At 42.3% G+C, this 27,347-nt stretch overlaps 8 protein-coding genes across 13 annotated transcripts in view; 3 read left to right on the plus strand and 5 right to left on the minus strand.

Annotated features, from left to right (window-relative positions):
- LOC308286232 (histone H1-like) overlaps positions 1–14,472 on the plus strand; it is a gene marked incomplete at both ends in the record, with an annotated part of 38,400 nt that extends 23,928 nt beyond the window's left edge. The window contains 2 exons of one of the 4 annotated variants that reach the window (XM_080727207.1): positions 4,700–5,275; positions 14,419–14,472. In XM_080727207.1, the coding sequence (XP_080583333.1) occupies positions 4,700–5,275; positions 14,419–14,472 (630 nt within the window). Of the gene's footprint in view, positions 1–4,699; positions 5,309–14,415 lie in introns of those variants that run through there. The other 3 variants (XM_080727206.1, XM_080727204.1, XM_080727205.1) reach the window with 3 other exon arrangements.
- Positions 1–21,310, minus strand: part of LOC308286230 (histone H1-like) — a gene marked incomplete at both ends in the record, with an annotated part of 28,052 nt that extends 6,742 nt beyond the window's left edge. For 2 of the 3 annotated variants that reach the window (XM_080727202.1, XM_080727200.1), the window contains one exon: positions 20,795–21,310. In XM_080727202.1, the coding sequence (XP_080583328.1) occupies positions 20,795–21,310 (516 nt within the window). Of the gene's footprint in view, positions 1–20,722 lie in introns of all 3 variants that reach the window. The other variant, XM_080727201.1, reaches the window with a different exon arrangement.
- On the plus strand, positions 6,103–6,414 carry LOC308286238 (histone H4; the record flags this gene model as incomplete). The annotated part of the gene is made up of 1 exon (XM_080727213.1): positions 6,103–6,414. One exon carries the CDS (start codon positions 6,103–6,105, stop codon positions 6,412–6,414), a length of 312 nt encoding a protein of 103 aa, XP_080583339.1.
- LOC308286237 (histone H2B-like) lies at positions 7,368–7,742 on the plus strand (the record flags this gene model as incomplete). Its single annotated transcript, XM_080727212.1, has 1 exon — positions 7,368–7,742. The coding sequence occupies one exon, from the start codon at positions 7,368–7,370 to the stop codon at positions 7,740–7,742; it is 375 nt and encodes a 124-aa protein (XP_080583338.1).
- On the minus strand, positions 15,186–15,596 carry LOC308286234 (histone H3.2; the record flags this gene model as incomplete). Its single annotated transcript, XM_080727209.1, has 1 exon — positions 15,186–15,596. The coding sequence occupies one exon, from the start codon at positions 15,594–15,596 to the stop codon at positions 15,186–15,188; it is 411 nt and encodes a 136-aa protein (XP_080583335.1).
- LOC308286235 (histone H2A-like) lies at positions 16,541–16,924 on the minus strand (the record flags this gene model as incomplete). The annotated part of the gene is made up of 1 exon (XM_080727210.1): positions 16,541–16,924. One exon carries the CDS (start codon positions 16,922–16,924, stop codon positions 16,541–16,543), a length of 384 nt encoding a protein of 127 aa, XP_080583336.1.
- Positions 18,202–18,576, minus strand: LOC308286236 (histone H2B-like; the record flags this gene model as incomplete). Its single annotated transcript, XM_080727211.1, has 1 exon — positions 18,202–18,576. The coding sequence occupies one exon, from the start codon at positions 18,574–18,576 to the stop codon at positions 18,202–18,204; it is 375 nt and encodes a 124-aa protein (XP_080583337.1).
- On the minus strand, positions 19,524–19,835 carry LOC308286240 (histone H4; the record flags this gene model as incomplete). The annotated part of the gene is made up of 1 exon (XM_080727215.1): positions 19,524–19,835. One exon carries the CDS (start codon positions 19,833–19,835, stop codon positions 19,524–19,526), a length of 312 nt encoding a protein of 103 aa, XP_080583341.1.
- Positions 21,311–27,347: the final 6,037 nt, after the last annotated feature.

The raw sequence follows: 27,347 nt of genomic DNA on the forward strand, positions 1-27,347 counted from the left end.
CTGTTTTTCATGTTTTTCTTCAAGAGCTGCATTGAGTAATGGTCTGGAACATTCAAAATAGTTTTTAATTTCCACCCAAATATTTTCTTGCAAACGCATGCATGCAGATGACTGTTATTACTGTGTATTAGCTCTCTCACCTGGCCCAAGTTCAAAGTGCATGGCAACACTAGGCTACCTCATATGACTGCCTGCCTAGATATGTTACACCCTGCATTGTCTAGTAAGTGGGCTGGCTACCACACTGATGATCCTACATTACACTGTATACTGCATATACAGTAGCCTATATCGCTAAAATGTGAAATGATAATGACATGTTTTGATGGGTTAACAGTGTTGACATAAGTCTTACAGTAGGCTACAGTACAAGTACAGTAGTATTCCATTTAAAAGGAAGAAGTTCTGAAATAGACACGTATTTAATCAACGTTTTTCAAGTTTGATTTGGATTCACCGATTTACCAGTAAAATGGAACCACTTAGCTGGCCTACAAGTTCACAATGTGTCACATTGATGTGTCTTTGTAGACCAGCTATTTTGAAATGTATAGGCTAATATATTTTTGGGACGCATTTTGCCACAAATCTTACATATTCATTTTGGGATCTTTGACTTGAAAATGTTTGGGACCACTGCTCTGGTCATCAAGCTGAGAGAGAGAGAGAGAGAGCGATGAAGCAGGGACCCCCACTATATAATGTATTGCAGGTGCATATAGGCAACCTTAGGCACGGGTGCCAATTTTGGCACAGGGAAGATGATCATTAGCACACTGGCATAAGTGTGAGAGATTTTTTCTTTGAAAATAAATTCAAAAAGTTAAATTAAATTAAGTCAAATCTACATAAACATTAGGCTACATTCTGCACACAATTCAACATTCATTCAAACTCCTAACACTGACAGGGTAGGGAGTCTGGGAGATATAATTTTAGATGAGGTTATTGCTAATCATTACATCCTGATGTGAAAGAAAAAATACAATTTGATGTGGTTTCATGTTAAACCTAATGTTGATATAGCACACTGACTATTAAGAACATCGAAAACATGGCACTTTATGTCAGACATGTTAACAACCCCTGCTGTATTTTATAAAATTGCGTTGCAGATTAAACATTTTCTTAGATAGCTTCATAGACTTGTTTGAGTGTCATCAGCGTTGTGTCAATTAATCTTTTCTATAAATAGGTTCATATTAATGTGTATTTTCTGAAATTTAACCACCCTCAATAACTTAGTTAACTTGACCATTGGCTCTGGTCTGCTCTTTTTTACCCTCCACACCACACCTCTGCCGAAAATAGCCGATCTACAAGCTCAAACGCCTCACAGCGCAAGGTATTGTGATCTTGAAGATCTGCTATTATCAGCTAATAATAAGGAGTGGTTTGTGTAAAAAAAAACAATAACAAAGTTTCTATCACAAAGCTTTGCCCCCCCCCCCCCCCCCCCCCCCCCCAGAACAAAAGATAGACCTGGCCTAGAAGTAGAACGATGGCCCTGCTGGTATTCATAGTCAAACCTGTTTGTGTGTGCTTTCACACGGTTTCAGCTCCACCAACCCAATCACACCCCAACTCATACATTGGGTTGACTCCACAGATCCAGCCTGCAGGGGAAGGGGAGGCATTGTTTCATTGTGTTGTACTCGGCAAGAAGCTTCATACCAAATCCAGATGAGAACTCCATGCATGGACAATATATTCATATTTCTGGTATCTATCATATAATTAGGGAGGTCAGTCAGTAGGAGGTCAGTCAGTCAGTCAGTAAATGCTTTTCCACTACAAACCACCCACCAACAGGGGGTGGTGATGTGCGGACTGAAGTATCAGGCTAACACACACAGTTAGGAATGTTGCAGTGTCTCTCTCTCTCTCTCTTTCTCTCTCTCTCTCTCTCTCTCATATATGTGGTTTGCCTGCATGCACGGGTCACTAATGCACCGGGTGCATTTGATGTGTGTCTTATCTTCCGACGGGTATGGCAAGCGCATACATCCCCATACTTCTATATATTCACCTAATTTAGCTGTTAAATTATTTGTATCCATCAAAAAATATACACTCCTCCATGGGTTGCTCCTTACATTATGATGCTCCCACATATTCTCACACACGCACCAATTACAGTTAATTTCTCCATAACCCACACTCTGCACATATATTGGAGCACATATCTTCAAACGGGTAAGGTCTAGTATAGTAGAACTATGAGAGAGGTAAACATTCCTGATCAGTGAATACTTTCAAAGACATCCTTTTAGGAATCTCTGAAAGATTTGCCCACATCTTCAAAAGTAAATCAGTGGCTTCTCAAAGTGGAGGTGGAAGTTGGGTTTCAGCATTTTGTGGGTGGTGATGTGAGATGATGATGAGCATTATTATTATTATTACTATTATGTGTACAAATGTTTCTTTTCAAACAATGTAAAAACTCTATGCTCTGATAGCAATCATTTCTATAGATTGTTTGTTCAGTAACAGGGGTCTGTCTCTCCAGCTCTTTAATACAGGCTTTGGATAGGGAGTGAAATAATGATATTTGACCACCCTATCCTGTGGCGTAATGCCACATCATCTTCATCAGAAACCCTCGAGGCGGATGATCACTTCACTCGTGTGAACAGGAGTGATTTTGATGTAATTCCTTAGTCCTTGGTGCAACTATGCCTTACCAACTGGCATTGTTCCTGAGTTGCATCGTTACCGAGTAGGCCAGTGCAAGACAATGAACTCCCTGCTGGGTCCTGAGATGAGCCACTTCTGTACAAAGCTCTGAATCATTCATGACCACACATCTTTAAGTATTTTGGTGTGAATGTAAATTAGCATGTCTATCAGTGGCTTCTCAATGCGTAGGATGGGTTGAGGGGGTCAGCATCTGCAGAGCAAAACATACATATATAAACCATATCATTCTAATCAAATTACTTAGTTTAGTTATCTTGTCTAACCCTCGTGTAAAGGCTTTAAGGTGACTTGAACTGTTCAACAGATAACGTGCTGTTGCAACAGTTTCTCTTCTGCATTGTTATGGAGTGACAAATTGTGTGAAGGGTAGACATCTTCTGGCCAGATGCACTCATAAGACAGCGCCATTGTCATATAACCAAGACAAGGCATTGGACTTTCTAATATATAAAAATACATATGGACCATTGCCAAGTTTTATTATATTCGCTAGCCTGATTTCAGACTCAGCTGATGAGAGAAACCGCTCAGAGAGTGGGCGGGTCTATGGGCTGGAACCAATATATTCATTTTATAGGCCCTGTTTATACATGCAATTTGTATTATTGATACCTCTGCTGACACCTTTAGGGTCGATTCAGACTCTTATAAGGAGCCTAGCTACCGAAGTCTCTTGCAAATATTGGAGGTCCTTGGCATGAAAACGTTTGTGGCCGATAAATGAGCGGATACATATCTGAATGGCCCTCGTGCCTACACGCTGAATGGACTGGAGGTCCAGTTAGCAGCAGCACCAGATGTGGACGAGCTCTCTCGAAAACATATTTGGGTCTGGACAGCTAGTGCCGAACCAAAATAAGTTAGGCTCCTTATACGAGTCTGAATCGACCCTTAGACTTCTACAGTGAGTGCAGATTGTTTCTTCTCTATGATACTGACATGACACGTACTGACCATGATTCTGAACATGATACTGACATGATACTACCATGATAGTATAACCATGATACTAAGATACACAATACTGACTGATGGGTTAAAACCATTTTAATATCTATTATATTTAAAACACCAACTTCAGTGTTAAAAGTGTCAAGGTTTTTGAACAAATAACTAATGCACGTGATGAGATGTCTCCACTGCAGGAGGATGAACACAGCAATAATATCTCAATAAGGTCATACTGCCCAGGACATTGGATAACGCCAAGCCATATTTGGCATATGTCCTTCTGGCTACGGGGCCCAAGACACGAAAACATCTGATATCCATTGTTATGTTATAATTGTCCAATCAGAATGTGACTAATGTAATCTGTAACTCCATATATCTGTGAAATTATGTTTTGTTTCAGCAGAAGGCAACTATGGGTGAACTATTGACTTGCTGTACTGTACGTTGAACTCTGCACAATTCTCTTAATACACTTATCTCAAACATCTGTTTTCATCTGTCATTGGAACTCCACCATCATGCTGCTGTCAACTGGAGTGTGTTTACTGGGGTCAGAAAACCTTCTGTTTATAGCAAAACGGATGTGAAACCAAAGTTTATTGCATGGCATTGCGTCGCCAGGTATGTCTGCTAAGAGTATTGTGAGTATTGTTGTTAATTTAACGTAGTTTAAAATGTTTTAGAAGCAAAATGACAGAGGAAACACTGTGCTCTGGCTGTGCAAGGGTGATGTTTTGAGCGTATCACTTAAAAACGAGAGGGCTTTTTTCATCGCAGTTATATTGATAACAAAAAGGCACATGTGTGCTAACTGGGCAGCTCTTTGTTTCATTTCATAACATGCACCGCAGTTTGTTATAACTTGTTTTAATCGAGGAGAAAACACAAGTGGCACATTAAGCCACCTAGACAAGAGGAGCTGTGTGTATGTTGTCTCTATATGGTTCTCATGTGGTGTTTAAGTCCAGCCCCTTCGGAGCGTTCAGCACCAGTGTGACAGACTTTACTTTATAGAAGGAAGGACGAGCGACTATCCGAGACAACTATGGCAGAAGTAGCACCAGCACCCGCCCCAGCTCCGGCCAAGGCCGCTAAGAAGAAGGCGGCTCCCCGACCCAAGAAGACTGGCCCCAGCGTCGCTGAGCTGGTCGTCAAGGCCGTGTCCGCCTCCAAGGAGCGGAGCGGTGTGTCTCTGGCTGCGGTCAAGAAAGCCCTGGCTGCCGGCGGCTACGATGTGGAGAAGAACAAGGCCCGCGTCAAGATCGCCGTCAAGAGCCTGGTCGCTAAAGGCACCCTGGTCCAGCTCAAAGGCACCGGCGCGTCCGGGTCCTTCAAGATGAACAAGGCAGAGGCGGTGAAGGCGAAGAAGCCTGCTGCAAAGAAGGCAGTTAAAGCAAAGAAGCCCGCTGCCGCCAAGAAACCCGCAGCGGCTAAGAAGCCCAAGAAGGCGGCGGCAAAGAAGCCCGCAGCCGCCAAGAAATCGCCCAAGAAAGCCAAGAAGCCCGCCGCCAAGAAAGTAGCAGCTAAAAGCCCGAATAAGGCCGCCAAGAGCCCCAAGAAAGTGGCAAAGAAGCCCGCAGCAGCCAAGAAAGCTCCAGCCAAGAAGGTTGCCAAACCCAAGGCCGCAAAGAAGGCAGCCCCCAAAAAGAAGTAAACCATTTGTTCCATCTCTATTATACCCACAAAAGGCTCTTTTAAGAGCCAACCACTTCATTTTATAAGAGTATCCTCACTTTTATACACCATATGAGCACTGGAATAATAACCAGCCTGTTTCAATGGACATGTGTGTTAAATGGTCTAATACCACTCACAAATAATGAATGATAACATGACAAAGTTAAACATTAACGCAGCCTAACTTTGTCCTACATTATGAATACGGCCATTTCTCACTTTAGCTTGCAACCCCAGCCACACCTCCCCTATGACCTAGTTTTGTATGTTAGTCCATAAATCACTGTTCGATTTGCCATTGTCCTGACTACTAGTATGTTTGGTTCAAATTCAACAACATTGATATTGAATAGTAGCCTACTACCATTGTTCAGGTTCAAAATCATATACATTATTATACATAGTAACTCTGGTCCACCTCTACATCATGTGCAACAGATGGCAAATGTCAACATTGCTCAAATAAGCGTGACATGAAGTCCGCATAATACTTGATTGAGGTTATACGTGACAATACAAACGTTTAAACTTGAGAGAGTCGAAAGAAATGCTATGGCCCAGAGTGTGTACTATGCATGTATTCAGTAACACCACATGTACATTGACAAAATGAACAAGGGTGTGTGTGGGGCGGGGGAGGGGTAGGGGGTATGGCAACGCCCACATAGTCTGCCTGTCCTCCCTTACGTCCTCAGAACACAGATAAAAAGGCATGGCTCACAGCTCTGAAGCCATTCACTTCTGCATCTTCAACTGATCCGCAGCATTAAAATGAGTGGGCGTGGCAAAGGCGGAAAAGGACTGGGAAAAGGAGGCGCCAAGCGTCATCGCAAGGTTCTTCGTGATAACATCCAGGGCATCACCAAGCCCGCTATCCGCCGTCTGGCTCGCCGTGGCGGTGTGAAGCGCATCTCCGGTCTGATCTACGAGGAGACCCGCGGTGTCCTCAAGGTCTTCCTGGAGAACGTGATCCGTGATGCCGTCACCTACACCGAGCACGCCAAGAGAAAGACCGTGACCGCCATGGATGTTGTCTATGCTCTGAAGAGACAGGGACGCACTCTGTACGGCTTCGGAGGTTAAAACCACTGACTTGATCTACCAACAACCCAAAGGCTCTTTTAAGAGCCACCCACACGTTATGTAACGAGTTTATTCCCACTTTTGTGCATATGTGAATATATATAGATATATATACAATATGGTCAGTTAATAATCCAAAACGTGACTATACTGTGCTGCTAAAGATACACAATGTTGTAATTCGACACACGACCAGGCAAAAATGTCTATTGACTCTTTTTCCACATTTTCCCAAATTAAACATCGCTTTGCTTCATAGACATTTTAAGCAGCACGTGAAAGGTATACGCTCTGCGATGAACCATAGTACAACTGGGTTTAAACAAGCGCTTGTGACTCTGCCATTATTAGTCTATGAACATGTAGAGGCGGGAAAACACACTGAGTTCATTCTCTTACTTTGAAATACTCAGAATACAGAGTTTACATTACAATGTCCAAACTGAAGTTAACTGGAGTGATGGAACTAAATCGATTCTGCATCCATTGTCTTGAAGTAATAAACGGGCTAGGAATGGAGAAAAATAAAGTAACACACACACACACACACACACACACACACACACACACACACACATTAACTATTTCTTATATTATAGACTAATATTGGGAATAATGTCATTGTCTCAATGAATAGACAGATTGATATAGTCTATACTTTGTTAGTCAATAAAGCATTATGGCTTGTTTCCATTTGGGGACCTTTATGGACATTAAAATATACATTTAGCCTTAAGTGCATGTTTAGCCGCTCAAAATATTACAGGGACAATAGAGCGCACGAGCGGGAGAAATAATACAAAAATAAAGACACCGCCCTCTTTGTAGGAGGATCAGCCAATCATCTGCTGGGAGTCACACAACACCATTGGCATTGGCTGTGTATAAATAATGGTGCGACTGCGCTTTCTCGTCACATTCGTCTCTGCAATCTCTGATAGAATACCGTCAAAATGCCCGAAGTTGCTAAGCCAGCGCCCAAGAAGGGCTCCAAGAAAGCCGTCTCCAAGACCGCCGCCAAGGGCGGCAAGAAGCGCAGAAAGTCCAGGAAGGAGAGCTACGCCATCTACGTGTACAAGGTCCTGAAGCAGGTCCACCCTGACACCGGCATCTCTTCCAAGGCCATGGGCATCATGAACTCCTTTGTCAACGACATCTTTGAGCGCATCGCCAGTGAAGCCTCTCGTTTGGGTCACTACAACAAACGCCGCACCATCTCATCCAGGGAGATCCAGACCGCCGTCCGCCTGCTGCTCCCCGGTGAGCTGGCCAAGCACGCCGTGTCTGAGGGTACCAAGGCTGTCACCAAGTACACCAGCTCCAAGTAAACCGAATAGTCTGCTATTAAAAACAAAACGGTCCTTTTAAGGACCACCCACATTTTCAAGCGAGAGTTGATCCGAATACTAGCAAGAGGACTTAATGAAACCTAATACCACGGGGCCTTCCTTGCACATTTTATTTTCTTCTTTCCTTCTTTCTATTGGCAATAGACCAGACACTCTTGGAGTGACCTAAAGATGCCATACAAGTAAATTGACTACAAGATAAAAACACTAAACCTGTTATGTATATAATAGTGCTTAACATGTTAAGATCAAGCTAGATATGTAACTAACATGCATTCCACACAGTGGACGATTTGATGGTTATAAATAAATGGCCACATTGTAGCATACAGGGGCTATTTTAATTCATTTTTGCAGCTGCTGTGAATCTGGTCCATGTAATTCGTATGAACTGGGACTTGGAGAAGCTTGTGAAAATGTAGGTTCATAAATGTCCTTTATGAGAACATTGTGTTGTGAAGTGGATGGTTTCGTTCCTTACTTACATGAACAAATAAAGTAGTTATTCCTCCTGTTGTGCACCATGATATGTCAATTCAATCTTTGTCATCGAGTCAGGTTTCATTTTGTCCCTCAAATAGAAATATATTTTCTTCAAATATATATATTTGAAGTCTGCTGGAAATGACCCACATAGCCAGCCCTGTAAAGGGGATGTGCACAATCGCTATCGTAGCCTACCTAGCCTTACTGTTGTCTTCATTTGTAACACCATTATTTGACTCTGGTCCACAATAATAACGTATTTTAAATAATACATTATATATGACTAAAAAAAGCTGTGTGTGTGTGTGTGTGTGTGTGTGTGTGTGTGTGTGTGTGTGTGTGTGTGCGCTCGCGTGCCTGTTAAAATGCAGGTCTGAGTCCAGGACTACACCAAGATTCTTGGCTTGGGTTGATATTTTTCTTTTTTTTACATTAATGATTAAAGCACACATTTACAGCAGTTTGTCTAAACATAGGTCACTCGAAAGACTGCATTTGCATCACTGCATTTCACAGACTTGTGATATGCAGCAAGCACTTAAGGCCTATTGTCATATTATTATGACAACAAGCAAAAATGGCAGATATACAAGCTTAAATGCCTAATGAACAACGGTGAGCTTATAAATCGGCTATTTTCACTATATTATACAAATATTGTATGAACATTTGGGGAAAAGCTTTGAATATTTCCCCAAATATACAGGGCCAACATAGTTGTGGTTAAGGATCTCTGTCGGTCACTCCTCGTTTTGGGTCTGGTCACCTCAGTCCAGCTAATTATAAAGATAAATTCATACTCAGGTTAAAGCCAAAACTAACTGAATTTAACGTTGGATTGTGCAGTCCAAGTAGGGAATGAGGCTTTACTCCAGGTGGAGGAGTTTATCTCGGGGTCTTGTTGACGAATGAGAGAAACTGGTGGCTGGTATGGGGACATCCCCTTAAGGCAAACCCCGATAAGGCAAACGCCGTTAAGACAAAATGCAACAGAGTAGCCTCCTTTTGTTATGGTGAAATGAATAAGGATACAAAAGCTACAAAAAGCAATACAAAAGATACAAAAGCAATACAATGGTTATATGTCACAGTTATTGTCCACGACATTACAAGCGGCGCGAAGGCCAGCGGACCTTGGTCCTGCTCTTCGCGCCCGAGCGCCGCAGGCGCGAGTGTCCGCCGGCCGCGCGAGTTACGAAGCTGTGGTGAATGCAATCGTTATATTTATGCCCAGGCCGTGGGCAAGCGCACGATAAACGCATGAATGGGATCATGAAACGCGATGCAGGTGAGCTCACATTTCACCATAACAAAGGGAGGTTTAGTACATTAGTTTGCCTTATCGGCGTTTGCCTTATCGGCGTTTGCCTTATCAGGACGTGCCCGCTGGTATCTCCCTTAGAGATGAGGTGAGAAGTTCAGTCACCCGAGAGAGACTTGTAGTAGAACCGCTGCTCCTACACTTGGAAAGGAGTTAATTACAATGATTACAATAAAGCAGAAAAATAAAAACATAAAACATACGAAAATGCCCATCTACAAACTCTCAATGCATCGTTATGGCATTGTGTAGGTCAGCTATTTCCAATTTGGCATAATAGCAAAGTCTGAAGTGGTTAATGTAAATAAATCACAGTAAAACTACAATAGTAAAACACTTCCATGTTTTAATTTAAAGCTTACTAAAAGCATTGTTCCTGACAGCTCTTGTGTGTGTGTGTGTGTGTGTGTGTGTGTGTGTGTGTGTGTGTGTGTGTGTGTGCTTGCGTGCGTGCGTACTATAAAACGTAATTATATTGCAGTAAGTTATAGCATAAACACAATTTCCCAACATTGCAATTTCTGACTTTTTGACCAAATGTCAGATCAATACCATAGTTTTAAAACTTTTTTGTTTTGTTTTTTTGTCAATTGTCAAATCAATACTAATAAAAAAAAAACATAATTCTGACTTATTTTATGCCAACTGTCAGATATACATTTTGACAGGTTCTCAATGTAATTTAAGCTCTAAAACCAATATGCAGGATGAGTCTGAATATCAATCATGTCAGACTGCAATATGATACAATACAATCTCTCTCTCTCTCTCTCTCTCTCTCTCTCTCTCTCTCTCTCTCTCTCTCTCAAAACAGAGGATCCATATGAATAAAATTGGTTGCTTCCTTTTGCATGTCCCACTATCACACTTACCTGAAAATGAAATAATCTAATAAATAAAACTTTACAACGTCAATATAGCAGCTCTATACCAGTTATGCTATAGCAGATCTACAAGCTCACGGCTTGTAGATCTGCTATTTTCACATCATTTATCAGTGATCCATATTAAATGCAATGGGTTTCCTCTAATCCTTTGAGTATGAATGTATCTTTATAATCACCAACAAACAACCATGTTGGTCCTATATATTTGGGGACCTATTCAAGGCTTTTCCACAAATGATCATGTAAGATTTGTCTAAATTAGTTAAAATAGCCAATCTACAATCTTACAGCACTTCAAAAGGCGTGTTTTAGCTTGTAGATCTGCATTTTTGCTAGTTGTCATTATACACTATTTTAACAGGCAAATTGAAAGCATACTATCACAAATATGCAACATATATGGCTGCATAATACCTAAACTACCTGTGTTGGTGCAAAGCATTGTTGTTTTAATCTGTCATGTGAAACACCAGTGATATAACTGTAAAAGGTATGCATTTTGCAAGACTGCATGAGCTATGCCAAGTTTCTTTTTATTATATGTAATGTATTATTTAAAATAAGTAGAGATGGACCGATAGCAAAATTCTTGGCCGATACCGATCCACCGGTTTTATGAAGGTCTGACCTGCCAAAACCGATTCTTTCCGATACCGATTTCTTTAGCTAAGAACTAGAAAATAGGGTTGCTCCAATACCCTTTTTTCAGGCCAAGTAGGCCTACAAGACATACTTCAGTTTGAGTCCCAATAAGCTAGAAGAACACTAATGCCAAATCAATCACAATAGTACAATATCCAAAATCACAGACATTATCCAGTCTAACATGACCGTCTGGACTAGGCAGGAGGAAAGCAGGTGACGCATGCTTTTTTCCCCTTCTTTTTCATTGACACAGGATTATGGAATATATCCTTACATTGCAAAGGTAATCAGCACCATCTGTATTCTGTAGGCTGCCACTATGGCCATGGCTACACGGAGCTGGATATTTCATATATCCCGTTTTTTCAGATATCCACATAGAAAAATATCTAGGTCCACACAGAGCTGGATATTTCATATATCCCGTTTTTTCAGATATCCACAGAAAAATATCTAGGTCCACACGACAAAGATATCTAGGTCTAACAAGCACACACACAGTAAAGTCTTCAGAGATATCCGGGTTCCCTGTCTACACGGACCCAGTGAATCGGATATTTTTCAATCTCTCCACTTATTTATCCGGTTTAAAAAATGTCCAGCTTTGCGGCCGAAATATCCAGCTTCATGTGGCTGCAAGCCCCAACAGCACAAAAAAATGTCTAGCTTCAGAAATATCCAGCTTCACGAGCCCTAAAAACTAAGCTCCAAACAGCCCAAAACAAACTAATTAGGGTCCTGCTTAACCTTCCTTATCAGACTCACCTCACCGCTACTCACCAGTTATAGTGGGGTGGCTCAGAGTAGATGACAGAGTACAGCAACTTGCAATGGGCCTGGTGTACAAGATACACTACACCACTAAGATACCCATGTACCTGGCAAAATACTTCAAAAACGTTGAGGATGTCCACAATTACAACACCAGAGGCAGCGCCACAGATCACGTTTAACCCAGAGTCAACTCAAAGAAAGGGTCAAACTCGTTCTTCTGCTTTACCACAAAAATGTGGAATGCCTTACCAAAGGTCTTAAAGGAGTGTGGATCACTAGCATCCTTTAAAATCGCCCTGAAAACCCACTTACAGGCAGCAGCCGTTCGCAACTGGTAAAAACAAACCTAGCCCAGCCCAGCCCTACCCCCCCTGCCTGTTCTTTGTATATACTTTCTGTTTGTATAAACTTACTGTTTTTTTGTTCTTTAATTTTTTTTTCTGACTATATCTACTGCATAGTACTGTGTTCTTCTATTCGTCTGTCATTCAATGTTATATGAGATACTTTAATGGTTTCCTGTGGAAATAAGCTTAGTCTTTTCTAGGATCTCCTTTTAGAAGACCTTGTACCAGTGAACTGTACCATCATGAAACTGTACCTTTTTCTATGCAAACTTCTAATAAAGTCTTCAATCAATCAATCAATCAAGAAAACAGCTTCTCGGTGGGTAAGGGGGGGGGGGGGGGGGGGTGGTAACGCCCACGCAGAAAGGTCTGCCTGTCCCCCCGACCTAAGTAATAGCATAAATAAAAGTTTCTATTTATATAGCTCTTTTCATTATGCTGGCTGCGTGTCAATTTACTCAGCAATCTATTGGATACCTAGGCATACAGAGCCAAAGGGAAGATTGGGATGATAACAGCATCATTATTTTACTTTGCTTCTAACTAGCTCGAGACCCCGCATAAAAAAGTACATGGCAGTACAGTTTAGATACACGGTCTACAAATATGATTTAAACCCAAGAAAGCACAATGGTATTGTTCTTTTTAAGTATCAGTATGGCCTATGTACAGTCAGTTAACTCAATGCTGACACAATAGTATGTATATTATGTGGTGTTTATTTTCGTCTGCTGTGCCTGTGCTCCTACATTGTGTTTTGTGAATGGCACCATTGGATGCAAGATGCATCATATGATGCAAAATGCATCACCATTCATGCTGAAATACTAACATATCTCAAAACACAGATTGAACACAAAAAAACAACAACTCAGGATTGTGTTGATCTTGTCCCAAACAACAATAAAATAATAAGTAATCAGATCTGGTTGTCCCAGAGGTGAACTGGGCCTTTAACTGACCGTCCTTGAATACATATAAATCATAAATGTAAATACATATAAATCATAAATGTAAGCCTTGAAATGAACTATGTCAGGTTTCTTATGATTATTAACAAAACAAGAGCTTAGCAGAGTCAGATAAATGACCAGTGTCCTCTCATAAGTGTCCATGCCACAGGGCAGGCCAACAGCAGTGCTGTGTTTGCCGACACTGGAAAGTTTCAGTTTTAAAACAAAAAGCTTTGCCACAGACGACCTGTTTTACTTTTATTTCAAAGCCAGCCATCAAATCTTGCTCTGCGGAAAATATGAAACTGGTTGTTCTATATTAAAAGTATTTTAAAAGCCAAATGACGGGGGAAAGATGGCAAACTACTCTCCTTGTAATGGTGTATATCTGAGATTTTTAACGTCTCCAAACAAAACACAGGAGCACTAAGCACTCCACATGATTTGACTATGAAGTGAAACGTGTCTGCTATGTGCCCCATTTGTTTATTGACTTCAATATATTTTTCAGTCTGTATTTTATCTGTTTTAAGTTGCAGAGAAAACACAAGTGTCCCAGTATTCTGCAGCACACAGAGCACTGACCTAGTGGGTTGAGACTACATGGTTCTCACAAATCATTTAAGTTCCACCCCCTCCTCCCCTCTCAGTCTCTCTACTCAGACTGTACTTCAGTGCATCTGATATACGATACAGAAGAGAATGGCAGAAGTCGCCCCAGCCCCAGCTGCCGCCGCCCCGGCTAAAGCAGCCAAGAAGAAGGCCGCCGCTAAACCCAAGACGGACGGTCCCAGCGTCCAGGATCTCATCGTCGATGCTGTGACAGCTTCCAAGGAGAGGAGCGGTGTGTCTCTGGCCGCCCTCAAGAAGGCTCTGTCCGCCGGCGGCGTCGACGTGGAGAAGAAGAAGGTAATCGTTAAGAACACTGTGAAGAGGCTGGTAGCAAACGGCACCCTGCTTCAGACCAAGGGTACCGGTGCTTCTGGGTCCTTCAAGCTCAACAAGAAGGCGGAAAAGAAAGCAGTCAAAGCCAAGAAGCCTGCAGCCAAGAAGCCCGCCGCGGCAAAGAAATCTCCCAAGAAGGCGGCAGCCAAGAAGCCCGCAGCCGCTAAAAAATCTCCCAAGAAGGCAAAGAAGCCTGCAGCTGCAAAGAAAGCTGTAGCCAAGAGCCTCAAGAAGGCTGCCAAGAGTCCAAAGAAAGTGAAGAAACCCACTGCCGCTAAGAAAGCACCAGCAAAGAAGGCAGCCAAACCCAAGGCGGCGAAACCCAAGAAGGCAGCTGCCAAGAAGAAGTAAACGGCCTCACAACAACCAGTTTAACACAAAGGCTCTTTTAAGAGCCACCCACAACTTTATTCAAAGAGTTCCTATTTATATTTTTGTCTTGGCACTGCCAATCAGGATCGATCAATTATGTGATTAGTTGTCATTAGTGAGAACTTGTATTAATTGATTAAGATCCGTGTCTTAATAATTTAGAACTGGTAGCAAACTGGTCTAAAATGCCACATGAGCAAAATGTCTAAATTAAGACAAAGCAAATGGGGCTACAGCCCAGCTAAAATACAATCAATGTATTTAATAATTACATGTTAACTAATGGTAGTTCGGAAGTTACATTTTATTTTCACAATCGGAATATAGTAATTTTCTGTTCTCTTTTGCTATGACGATGCTCAATCTAACATGCATTATATTTTACTCCACTGCGCCTGCCTTTGATCCCAATACAGAGATAAAGGACCACTTTTGCATATGCAAAAGGTTAGTTTACCATGGCCATCTTGTTTAATATTTTGTTAAGAAATTATGCTGGTTGTTTACGGTTCATGTAAATAACATTGATTTGCCTTGTGAACGTGCAACAAACACTTACCTGCGTAATATTGCACGTGAATGGACAGTGTTTGTGTCTACCCTAATACGAAGCAGGGAATTATTGCTCTTCAAATAATACATTTGGTGGCTCTTAAAAGAGCCGTTTTGGGGTTCAGACAGTGACGGATAGTTTAAGCACGTTCTCCACGGATACGACGGGCCAGCTGGATGTCTTTGGGCATGATAGTCACCCTCTTGGCGTGGATGGCGCACAGGTTGGTGTCTTCAAACAGACCGACCAGATAAGCCTCGGCTGACTCCTGCAGAGCCATGACGGCGGAGCTCTGGAAGCGCAGGTCAGTCTTGAAGTCCTGGGCGATCTCCCTCACCAGGCGCTGGAAGGGCAGCTTGCGGATCAGCAGCTCGGTGGATTTCTGGTAACGACGGATCTCCCTCAGAGCCACTGTACCGGGACGGTAACGGTGAGGCTTCTTCACTCCACCGGTTGCCGGCGCGCTCTTACGAGCTGCCTTGGTGGCGAGCTGCTTCCTGGGGGCTTTACCTCCGGTGGACTTACGGGCGGTCTGCTTGGTTCTGGCCATGACTTCTTCTTTGACTAAGTTGAGCTTAGAATGCTAAAATAGCGCAAACTGCTGCCTTTTATCAGTGTCTGCGAAACGCCGTCATTCTCTGATTGGTCAGTGGTCAGGAACCGCCTTCTTTAGGGAGGTACCATAAGTCACTTGCTACCAATTGGTGGGGAACACTGGAGCTGCTAGTGGGTTAGATATAGATAACACAATGGAATACTTTCCAGCAAACTGAAAATGAATCGTGTCATGAGATTTGACAAGAAATAAACATTTATACTTGAGTGACAAAATAACACTTGACACAGGGATGTTTTTTTTGTATACAGAATATGTATGCATATCTAGTCTTAAATCATTTTTCTCCATTAAAGGAGTAGTTCACCCCCAAAATGACCTTTTTTCTATTGATTAACCACGCCATGGAGACTAGAGTTAAATAATATTTTTAGTTTTTTGTCACATTCCTAAAACTAAAATGTGATAACAATAAATGTACCCCCATTCGTTCCAGATGGAATCAATGGGGGTAAATTTACTCGAATCAATTTTTGTCTTGGGAATGTGATGTGACGAAAAACTAAAAATATTATTGAACTCTGGTCTCCATGGCGTGAGTAATCAATAGAAAAAATGATTGGGGGTGAACTACTCCTTTAAGTCAATGTGCTCACAGATCTGCCATAATGGACCATGTATTATGATTCTCATAGAAAATAGATTAATCCCACAAATACAACCACAGCAACTATTTAACACAAGTATAATTAATTCACAAAGGTTAAGCTTTCAATATGGACTCTTAACTGAGGCACTATCCATGCAATGTATGACATATGCTCATAAGAATATTCGCGCCAATAGAAGATGTACATATTGAGGGGAATTCATCTTTGTATTGAAATAGTGGGTGGCTCTTAAAAGAGCCTTTGTGGGGTTTGTCAAACGAATCAAATTTACTTCTTGGCGGTTTTCTCGGTCTTCTTGGGAAGCAGGACAGCCTGGATGTTGGGCAGCACACCGCCCTGAGCGATGGTCACTCCGCCCAGCAGTTTGTTGAGCTCCTCGTCGTTGCGGACGGCCAGCTGGAGGTGACGGGGGATGATACGAGTCTTCTTGTTGTCACGGGCAGCGTTTCCAGCCAATTCCAGGATCTCAGCGGTCAGGTACTCGAGGACAGCCGCCAGATAAACCGGGGCGCCGGCACCGACTCTCTGGGCATAGTTGCCTTTACGCAGCAGCCTGTGGACACGGCCCACGGGGAACTGGAGCCCGGCGCGGGATGAGCGAGTCTTAGCCTTCGCCCTAGCCTTTCCGCCGGTTTTGCCTCTTCCGCTCATCGTGTAGATTTATTTCTAGAGCAGTTGCTTGAAGAAATGTGCGGCTGAGCGGCGCGCGAGACCTTTTATATCTTCGACTAAAGAAAGGAAAGTAGTGTCTGGGTGAGCCCCACCAATCACAACAAAGGATGAGAGCGCGGGGTGAGTGTGTCTGTGCTCCCCTCCAATCAGCAGTAGTGACCTCGTCGGTCCTCCCTATGGCTCCTCCCAGAGCCCTGCCCCGTGTCTAAAAGCTTTGTGTCCCTCTGAGGACCCTTATTCATTTTTGGTCATAGCGCCCTACTTAGTTTACAAGTGATATTCATCTCCTCTTAAATCATCACATTATGTATATCCAATCCCTATACTATAAGATAGATGTGTAATGGTACTATTGCTGTCAAGTTGAACCAACACGGCAGGACAATAGCGAATCGAACAGTGGTTTAACACAATTAGGCCAATATGTAACAAAGTCTTGGGTGTGTTTGCAAGCAAGGCCTCCATAGCTAGAGGAAAATGGCAATTAAGTGATTGGATTAAAATCCAGGCCAGCTGCGAAAATGTTAACTTTATAATACATATATTTTAGCAGGGGCCCCATTTGTGTCATGTTCTCTTATTTAGCCAGTACTCGCACCATGTGACCGTGGTATGAGGAGAGATGTCTGGCAATGCAATACAAGTGAAACAAGTCATATGTGTCAAAGTATTTTGTTTTAAAATCAACATGTGTGTGTGTGTGTGTGTGTGTGTGAGTGATATTAACAAAGCGTCTTTAAAGCTTATCAGTTTGGGTCGCTTGTCATGAAGTATAGAGAATGTTATAAAACACACCAGTTTTTATGGATTTGACCTCACTACAAGCATAATTAGGTCAGATCAGAGGCTATCATGCTAATAATTGTTGACCGTCAATAAAATTAACACCCATTAAACTCAATGTTACATATTGTTGAAATTGAAATGGCCAATTTGGACATGTAAACAAAACAAAAGGCTGCATACTTCATTTGCATTGGTAAAAATTGCAAAGTCATTTCCAGTTTAAGGTAGGCTACAGATGAGACGAAAACCAGTGCAAAACCAAACCAAGTTATACAAAATCAGAGGTATGACATTTTCAGTGAAGACTTACTAAAACAGATACTTTAACGGTTCAAGCATCGGTTTCCATTTGCTCAGGTGATCATTTAATGTGTTCATAATACCACAAGAATTACACGGATAAACCCTTTACTTGAAAAGATGGGTAGTCCTTAAAAGGACCGTTGGTTTAGGACAGTAGAATATTCAGTTTACTTGGAGCTGGTGTACTTGGTGACAGCCTTGGTGCCCTCGGACACGGCGTGCTTGGCCAGCTCACCGGGGAGCAGCAGGCGGACGGCGGTCTGGATCTCCCTGGATGAGATGGTGGAGCGCTTGTTGTAGTGAGCCAGACGAGAGGCTTCACCGGCGATGCGCTCAAAGATGTCGTTGACAAAGGAGTTCATGATGCCCATGGCCTTGGAAGAGATGCCGGTGTCAGGGTGGACCTGCTTCAGGACCTTGTACACGTAGATGGCGTAGCTCTCCTTCCTGGACTTTCTGCGCTTCTTGCCGCCCTTCGCCGCGGTCTTGGAGACGGCTTTCTTGGAGCCCTTCTTGGGCGCTGGCTTCGCAACTTCGGGCATCCTGACTGTTCTATCAGTGACTTGCAGAGACGAATGTGTAAGAGAGCGCAGTCGCACCATTATTTATACACAGCCAATGCCAATGTGGTGGTGTGACTCCCAGCAGATGATTGGCTGATCTGGTCCTCCCACAAAGAGGGCGGTGTCTTTATTTCTGTATTATTTCTCCCGCTCGTGCGCTCTATTGTCCCTGTAATATTTTGAGCGGCTAAACATGCACTTTGGGTAAATGTATATTTTTAATGTCCATAAAGGTCCCCAAAGGAAACAGTGCTGTCATAGACTATTTCAGTCTGTCCATTCATTGAGACAATGGCATTATAAGAAATAGTTAATTAAGTATTATAATGTGTAAATGTGATTCCGCTCTCTTCTGGGCTTAGAAAAACAAAATAGAGAACCGGGTGTTACTTTATTTTTCTCCATTCCTGAACCCTAGCCCGTTTATTACTTCAAGGCAATGAAAGCAGATTCGACTTAGTTCCATCACTCCAGTTAACTTCAGTTGGGACAATGTAAACTCTGTATTTTGAGTATTTCAAAGTAAGATAATGAACTCGGTGTGTTTTCCAGCCTCTAGATGTCCATACACTAATAATGGCAGAGTCACAAGCGCTTGTCAAGGATTGTGTGCGAGGCTCCACTTTCGTGCTGCTTGAAATGGGTTTATGAAGCAAAGCTAGGCTTATTTTGGGCAAATGTGGAAATAGACGTTTCTGCCTGGTTGTGCGTGTCGGATTACAGCACAGATTAGCAGCACAGTATATTCATGTTTTGTAATTGGATTGTTAATTTATCGTATTCATATATATATATATATATATATAGACATGTACAGTTTAAAAGCTGTAGTTATTTACAAAAGTGGGAATAAACTCGTTACATAACGTGTGGGTGGCTCTTAAAAGAGCCTTTGGGTTGTTTGTTGGTAGATCAAGTCAGCATTATTAACCTCCGAAGCCGTACAGAGTGCGTCCCTGTCTCTTCAGAGCATAGACAACATCCATGGCGGTCACGGTCTTTCTCTTGGCATGCTCGGTGTAGGTGACGGCATCACGGATCACGTTCTCCAGGAAGACCTTGAGGACACCGCGGGTCTCCTCGTAGATCAGACCGGAGATACGCTTCACACCGCCACGGCGAGCCAGACGGCGGATAGCGGGCTTGGTGATTCCCTGGATGTTATCACGAAGAACCTTGCGATGACGCTTGGCGCCTCCTTTCCCCAGTCCCTTTCCGCCTTTTCCACGCCCACTCATTTTTCAGTTTCAGTTGAGTTGAAGATGCAGAAGTGAATGATTCCAGTGCTCTGAGCCATGCCTTTTTATATGTGTTCTGAGGACGTAAGGGAGGACAGGCAGACTATGTGGGCGTTGCCATACCCCCTACCCCTCCCCCGCCCACACAGTCCTCTATACCATAATAAGTGTTGTTCATTTTTTTTTATTCTCCCCTATTAATATTCTTGTCAATGAATACATGCGTAGTACACACTCTGGGCCATAGCATTTCTTTCGACTCTCTCAAGTTTAAACGTTTGTATTGTCACGTATAACCTAAATAAAAGTAGGGCCTATAGAAAATCATCAATAATCAAGTATTATGCGGACTTTATGTCACGCTTATTTGAGCAATGTTGACATTTGCCATCTGTTGCACATGATGTAGAGGTGGACCAGAGTTACTATGTATAATAATGTATATGATTTTGAACCTGAACAATGGTAGTAGGCCACTATTCAATATCAATGTTGTTGAATTTGAACCAAACATACTAGTAGTCAGGACAATGGCAAATCGAACAGTGATTTATGGACTAACATACACAACTAGGCCATAGGGGAGGGCTGGGTTTGCAAGATCGATATAGCTAAAGTGAGAAATGGCCGCATTCATAATGTAGGACAAAGTTAGGCTGCGTTAATGTTAAACTTTGTCATAAATAATGTTACCATTCATTCATTATTTGCGAGTGGTATTAGACCATTTAACACACATGTCCATTGAAACAGGCTGGTTATTATTCCAGTGCTCATATGGTGTATAAAAGTGAGGATACTCTTATAAAATGAAGTGGTTGGCTCTTAAAAGAGCCTTTTGTGGGTACAGAGATGGAACAAATGGTTTACTTCTTTTTGGGGGCTGCCTTCTTTGCGGCCTTGGGTTTAGCAACCTTCTTGGCTGGAGCTTTCTTGGCTGCTGCGGGCTTCTTTGCCACCTTCTTGGGGCTCTTGGCGGCCTTCTTGGGGCTTTTAGCTGCTACCTTCTTGGCGGCGGGCTTCTTGGCTTTCTTGGGCGATTTCTTGGCGGCTGCGGGCTTCTTTGCCGCCGCCTTCTTGGGCTTCTTAGCCGCTGCGGGTTTCTTGGCGGCAGCGGGCTTCTTTGCTTTAACTGCCTTCTTTGCAGCAGGCTTCTTCGCCTTCACCGCCTCTGCCTTGTTCATCTTGAAGGACCCGGACGCGCCGGTGCCTTTGAGCTGGACCAGGGTGCCTTTAGCGACCAGGCTCTTGACGGCGATCTTGACGCGGGCCTTGTTCTTCTCCACATCGTAGCCGCCGGCAGCCAGGGCTTTCTTGACCGCAGCCAGAGACACACCGCTCCGCTCCTTGGAGGCGGACACGGCCTTGACGACCAGCTCAGCGACGCTGGGGCCTGTCTTCTTAGGTCGGGGAGCCGCCTTCTTCTTGGCGGCCTTGGCCGGAGCTGGGGCGGGTGCTGGTGCTACTTCTGCCATAGTTGTCTCGGATAGTCGTTCGTCCTTCCTTCAAGTAAAGTCTGTCAGACTGGTGCTGTACGCTTTGAGGGGGCTGGACTTAAACACCACATGAGAACCATATAGAGACAACATGCACACAGCTCCTCTTGTCTAGGTGGCTTAATGTGCCACTTGTGTTTTCTCCTCGATTAAAACAAGTTATAACAAACTACGGTGTATGTTATGAAATGAAACAAAGAGCTGACCAGTTAGCACACATGTGCCTTTTTGTTATCAATATAACTGCGATGAAAAAAGCACTCTAGTTTTTAAGTGATACGCTCAAAACATCCCCCTTGCACAGTCAGAGCACTGTGTTTCCTCTGTCATTTTGCTTCTAAAACATTTTAAACTACGTTAAATTAACAACAATACTCACAATACTCTTAGCAGACATACCTGGCGACGCAATACCATGCAATATACTTTGGTTTTGACATCCGTTTTGCTATAAACAGAAGGTTTTCTGACCCCAGTAAACACACTCCAGTTGACGGCAGCATGATGGTGGAGTTGATCCCGACTTCCAATGACAGATGAAAACTGTTGCAACACTAGATGGATTTATGGACAAATAACTATGTGATCAACCTACAGAAAACGAAATGTGTTTAAATCTTCAATCAACTGTGGTATCTATCTGTATGCGATTAGGACACACATACACTTTCACCGGCACAATCCTTCCATGCAATACCATTCATAATACTGTGAAGATGTTTTGTGACTTTGGAACATGTTGTATGTATGTTGGCATGCATGATTTGACAAAAGATATACATTTTATTCAAGTTACTGAGGCTTCTCAATTGATTCTAAAAGTAGATGTGACACAGTGACTATTATTAACCTGGTGACAATATGCAATGGATACAAACAGTGGTGGAAAGTAACTACATTTACGTACTGTTATTCAGTAGTTTTAACTGAGGTAGGCTACTTTTAACTTTACAAGAGTGTTTCCAATTTGCAATAATTTTTATGAAAACAGATAGTGAAATTAGTGACCTGCATAATGAGCACTTTTACTTCAGGTACTTTATATGTTGATGCCAATACCTTTGTAAAAAAGTAAAAATGTTGTAGGCCTACCAAATTTGTAACAGGCCTACTTCTTCCATCACTGGCATGCATACATACCTTGTGTCCTCAGCCTGGTGCATTATTTTCTTCTTACCTTTCCTGCTCCACCTGTACCCTATCTTATCATGGAACAAGTAATAGGTGAAGTTAATACAATGTTTGCCCTTGAGACTGACTTGTTTGATTGTCACTTTAGGCCCTGCGCCATAGAGACTGCTGCCATGTGTTGTGTCTATATAATATATCTGTTAGTTTATTAACATGTATGATTTTATTTTTGTAGGTAGACTGCCACTGCCTTTTTGTTCTGTTTGGGTTTTGTTTTGTTTTAATTTCAGTTTCTTTTTGTTTGATAGTATTTAGTGGTTTGGTCATTGCAAACTGAACCTTTGTTAAACTTGCATTTCCCCCAAGATATATGTACTCATACACTGGTTTTCACTGATAATCTATTAGTGTGGATATAACCTCTTTCCTTTGTATCCGAGGCTGCAGGATTGGTGCATGGGGCCCCTTCTTACTGATCGGTATTTTGCACTCAACCTCCCTTGCATGTTCTGCTTTACTTTATTGAATGCCTTAGCTTTTACCTTTAAGGTGGTTGTGTAGGGCACTTGCATTGTTTGCTATAGGCCCTTAGTTCCCCTCCATTTTTGACTACGACCTGCCATCCTTCAGTGCTCCTTTTCTCTCATTTCCCTCCTAATGCAGTTTGTACTATATAGAGCAGGGGTAGGCAACCTTAGGCACGGGTGCCAACATTGGCACAGGGGAGGGTGATTGTTAGATATGAATTATTATACCATAATTCTATGTTTGTGTATGAAGCTGATATGACCATATAATATATAATATGAACTGAACTTACAGTATAGAGACCACATTTTGGTCGGATACTGTAGGTTCAGGCTAAATAGATTACAGGTCATAGTAACTTTGGTTGCCCTGGCTACGAAATCATGATATACTGTATGTGGAAAATTACCAACACTATGTCTTCCTTGTTATGATCTGGGAACAAATCAATGAGTCCCACGACTTCTACTGTTTAATGTCACTGTCTTTCTTCCTTGTTATGATCTGGGAACCAATCAATAAGTCCCACGATTCTTACTGTCATAAACTGTACTCTTTATATACTGTTCTCCTCCATCTTGGAGGAGAGAGAGAATTATCAAGCTGCCGCTATGGTACGCTCACTGTTTGTCTCCTCTGTCTGACTCCTCTCAAATACAGCAATCTAAGATATACGTCCTTTGGTCTCTTTGTCTTATTTTAATTATGGATTTATAGATCCATACTTGTTTAACATTAATATTTAATTTACATTTCAGTGATCATTGGCACACTGGCAGAAGTGTGAGAAGTGTGAAAGAGAGGATCTATATTTTTGAATCAAATATCGTTTTAAATTTGGTCAATTAAATGAAGTCACCCACTTTGCAGCAAATTACATCCTTCTACGTTCATTAAAATTCTGAACTATGACTGGGGAGTGAGTCGAGGAGATAGGTGGGTTATTGCTGTGAGTCTAATGATCGTTATAACAATGTCCTGGCAATCAAAACATGTCAGAATTTTGACGGGTGTCATTGCATTTTATGTTGACATGGCACACTGACTATCTAGAAAATAAAAACATGGCACTTCAAAAAGGTTGCTGACCGCTGATATAGAGCTTCTCTTTTTAATTGATTTTAAACTATTTTGATGCAATACAGTTCCTTTTTATAATGGCTGAATTGTTACAGATTATACTCTTGGGGGAAATACTTGTCAGCCCATCTTTTATTGGGGAGCGTAGCGGTATTTCGACTGCACATTTGTTCCATCCTGGTGAATGCTAACCTGGTGAATGTGAAACATCAGCCTTCCACTGTCTTCCACAGTCAGAGTACAGTGTTTCCTCTGTCATTTGTCTCCTAAAACATTTTAAATTATGTTAAATTAACAACAATACTCACAATCATCTTAGCAGACATACCTGGCGATGCAATACCATACACTATATTGTTTTTCTCCATCCGTTTTGCTATAAATAGAAGGTTTTCTGACCCCAGTAAACACACTCCAGTTGACGGCTGCATGATGCTGGAGTTCCAATGACAGATGAAAACTGTTGCAACACTAGATGGATTTATGGACAAATAACTGTCCATAAATAACTGTGATCAACAAAATGTGATCAAATCTTCAATCAACTGTGGTATTATGTATGTGATTATGACGCGACGCCCATACACTTTCACTGGCACAATCCTTCCATGCATTTGATACTGTGATTTTTTGCTACTTTGGAGCATGATGTTGTAATAGACTATATTGGCATGGCAGATTTGGGTAAAACTGGTGTGTAGATCAATTTAAAATGCCTAATGAAGTGCCATGAACTTGTAGATCATCTATTTTCACTAATTTAGACATCTTATGGGAAAATCTTTGAATATTTCCCCAAATATCTCAGTTGTGGTTAAGGATCTCTGTTGGTCACACCTCATTTTGGATCTGGTCAGCTCAGTCCAGCTGATTATAAAGATGCATTCATACTCAAAGGATTAGAGAAACACCCAGTGGATTTATATAGAATATACCATCCAATGTGTTATTTACCTCACATCATGTTTTCATAAAATATTTTAGATTTTAAATACTGCTAACATCATATAAAATGCCATGAAAAGCATCCTGGGAGTTAGGATATTTATTTTGCCTCTGGTGGTTTGTGAGATTTGTTTCAGAGCTCCCTACAGGGATGGCAAATGTCTCCCCTCTCTCTCATAGTTCTACTATGAATGAATAATCTATTTTAGTCCGATAAATATAAGGCAGAGGTTGGACAACATTTTATTGTTTAGTTTTTCAACTGATTCTGTCAGGAAATTAGGTCTACTAGCCAGGATAAAAAATCTACCCTGATCTGCTCATGGCAAATACCCACAGTGGCCAAAATCAAATTGGGCTCCCATCAACTTTCTATACAGGAGGAAAATACCCAGAAAAAGATATGCTTTAAGTAGGATGTGGGGGGTTTAACTAGGGGTTTGTCATGATGCTGAATACATTGCAAGCATTTGTTTTGCACAAAAAACATTCATTGCCCCCGAAAACGCCCACAAAAGGTGATGCCTCATCACTTTTCGTCACTAAAGTAAACCATCATTGTCTGGGGCTATTTTTAGCCCAAGGAATGTTTATTGTGCAAAACAAATGCTTTGTCCAACCAGAGTGTATTTTTTCCCTAGATTTACTAGACTATTGTCCTAGCAGAGTCATTACTATCAGAGTTCAACACAATGGAGCAATGCCTCCCCTCCCCCACAGGATGGAGCTGTGGAGCTGAATGTCAGGCGTGTATGTGTCTCCCGTAGGAAGTGAGGCCGATCGCCCCCCGCTACCCCCACCTCCCCGTTCTTTGCTCCCAGACCACGCCCCCGACCGTCGCGATTGGCCGGCTGTACTCTGCTGTACTTCCTGGCCATGTCCTGTTACTGTTGTTGTCGCGTCGCACTAGTGCTGTCACGCGTAGAAGGATGTTTGAGAGAGATGAGATTCAATTTATTGTCAGTGTACAGTACAAGTACAGTACAGTACAGCGAAAAGTATTTTCACATCTCATACGTGGAGACGTTTGAATACGCGGAGACGTTTGGACTTTTGGAAAAATGAAAATGCGCGTGATTTACAACGCTGCCGACCGACCGATGACAATATTGTTGTTGGACCGTCGCTAAATACCATCTAATGATGTAAAGTTCGATTACTGTACCACATGAATAGCGTGGCATTACTGCCCACAGAAAAGCAGTGTGACTGCAGGTTTGGGAAGAGAGGGAGAGGGGGAAAAACGTCTGGAGACTGATGCTTTAGTCTAAAGTAGCCAGCGTGGAATCAGACTATTTTGAGTTCATTTTATTATTGTTATTGTTATTATTATTATGTTTGGGAAGAGAGGGGGGGGGGGGAGTAGCCAGCGTGGAATCAGGCTATTTTGAGTTATTTTGTTATTATTATCATTATTATGAAGGACCGACTGTGGGGGGGAAAATAATAATAATTGCACACCATAGCCGACAACAACAGTAACAGGACATGGCCAGGAAGTACAGCAGAGTACAGCCGGCCAATCGCGACGGTCGGGGGCGTGGTCTGGGAGCAAAGAACGGGGAGGCGGGGGTAGCGGGGGGCGATCGGCCTCACTTCCTACGGGAGACACATACACGCGAATGTCAGAGTGAAGGAGTTGAAAACGTGCTACACGTTCCACGCTCACTTGTAGCGATCTGTAAATGCATGGAAGGAAGGACCCAGCACACCAAAGCCCCCCCCCCCCCCCCACACACACACACACACACACGCACACACACACACAATTCAATTCAATTTTTTTCAATTCAAAGGAGCTATTGGCATGAGAAAACATGGTAGGGGGTACAGCATTGTGTAAACAGAGCTATGTCCCATTATGACATTTTATATATATACACATGGTATAAAGCTTTTAGAACAAATAACAGCATTATTTTTTCTCAAAATGCATTTAAAGGTAGCAGCTCTATTTCATACTGTATGTGCAGATGTGTTTTTTTCTTTCTATCACAGTGTCACCTACTTTAATTGTGAAGTTCTCAACTAGGCTAGTTTCTGACTAGATCCGAAGAGGATACATTCAGTTTTACCTAGGTGAATTGAGAGTCTGTTGTCATTGAGCCAGGTGCAGATCATGTTTAGTTCACAGTTAAGGGCCTTTTCAACCTGCAATATGTCTCTGCCTGAGACTAGGAGAGAAGAGTCATCCGCGAACAGAAACAGATTGCAGTCACAAGCTTATGGTTGTGTTAGCCTTCTTTTGTCGCAACAGTTCACAAATCTTGCTGCTGTGTTCCCTCCCCTGCCCCTTCTTTGTATACTGTTTATTTAGACTTACTGTTTTCTT

This window comes from Nannobrachium achirus, assembly GCF_963921795.1.
Source record: "Nannobrachium achirus genome assembly, chromosome: 5".
Lineage (NCBI taxonomy): Eukaryota > Metazoa > Chordata > Actinopteri > Myctophiformes > Myctophidae > Nannobrachium > Nannobrachium achirus.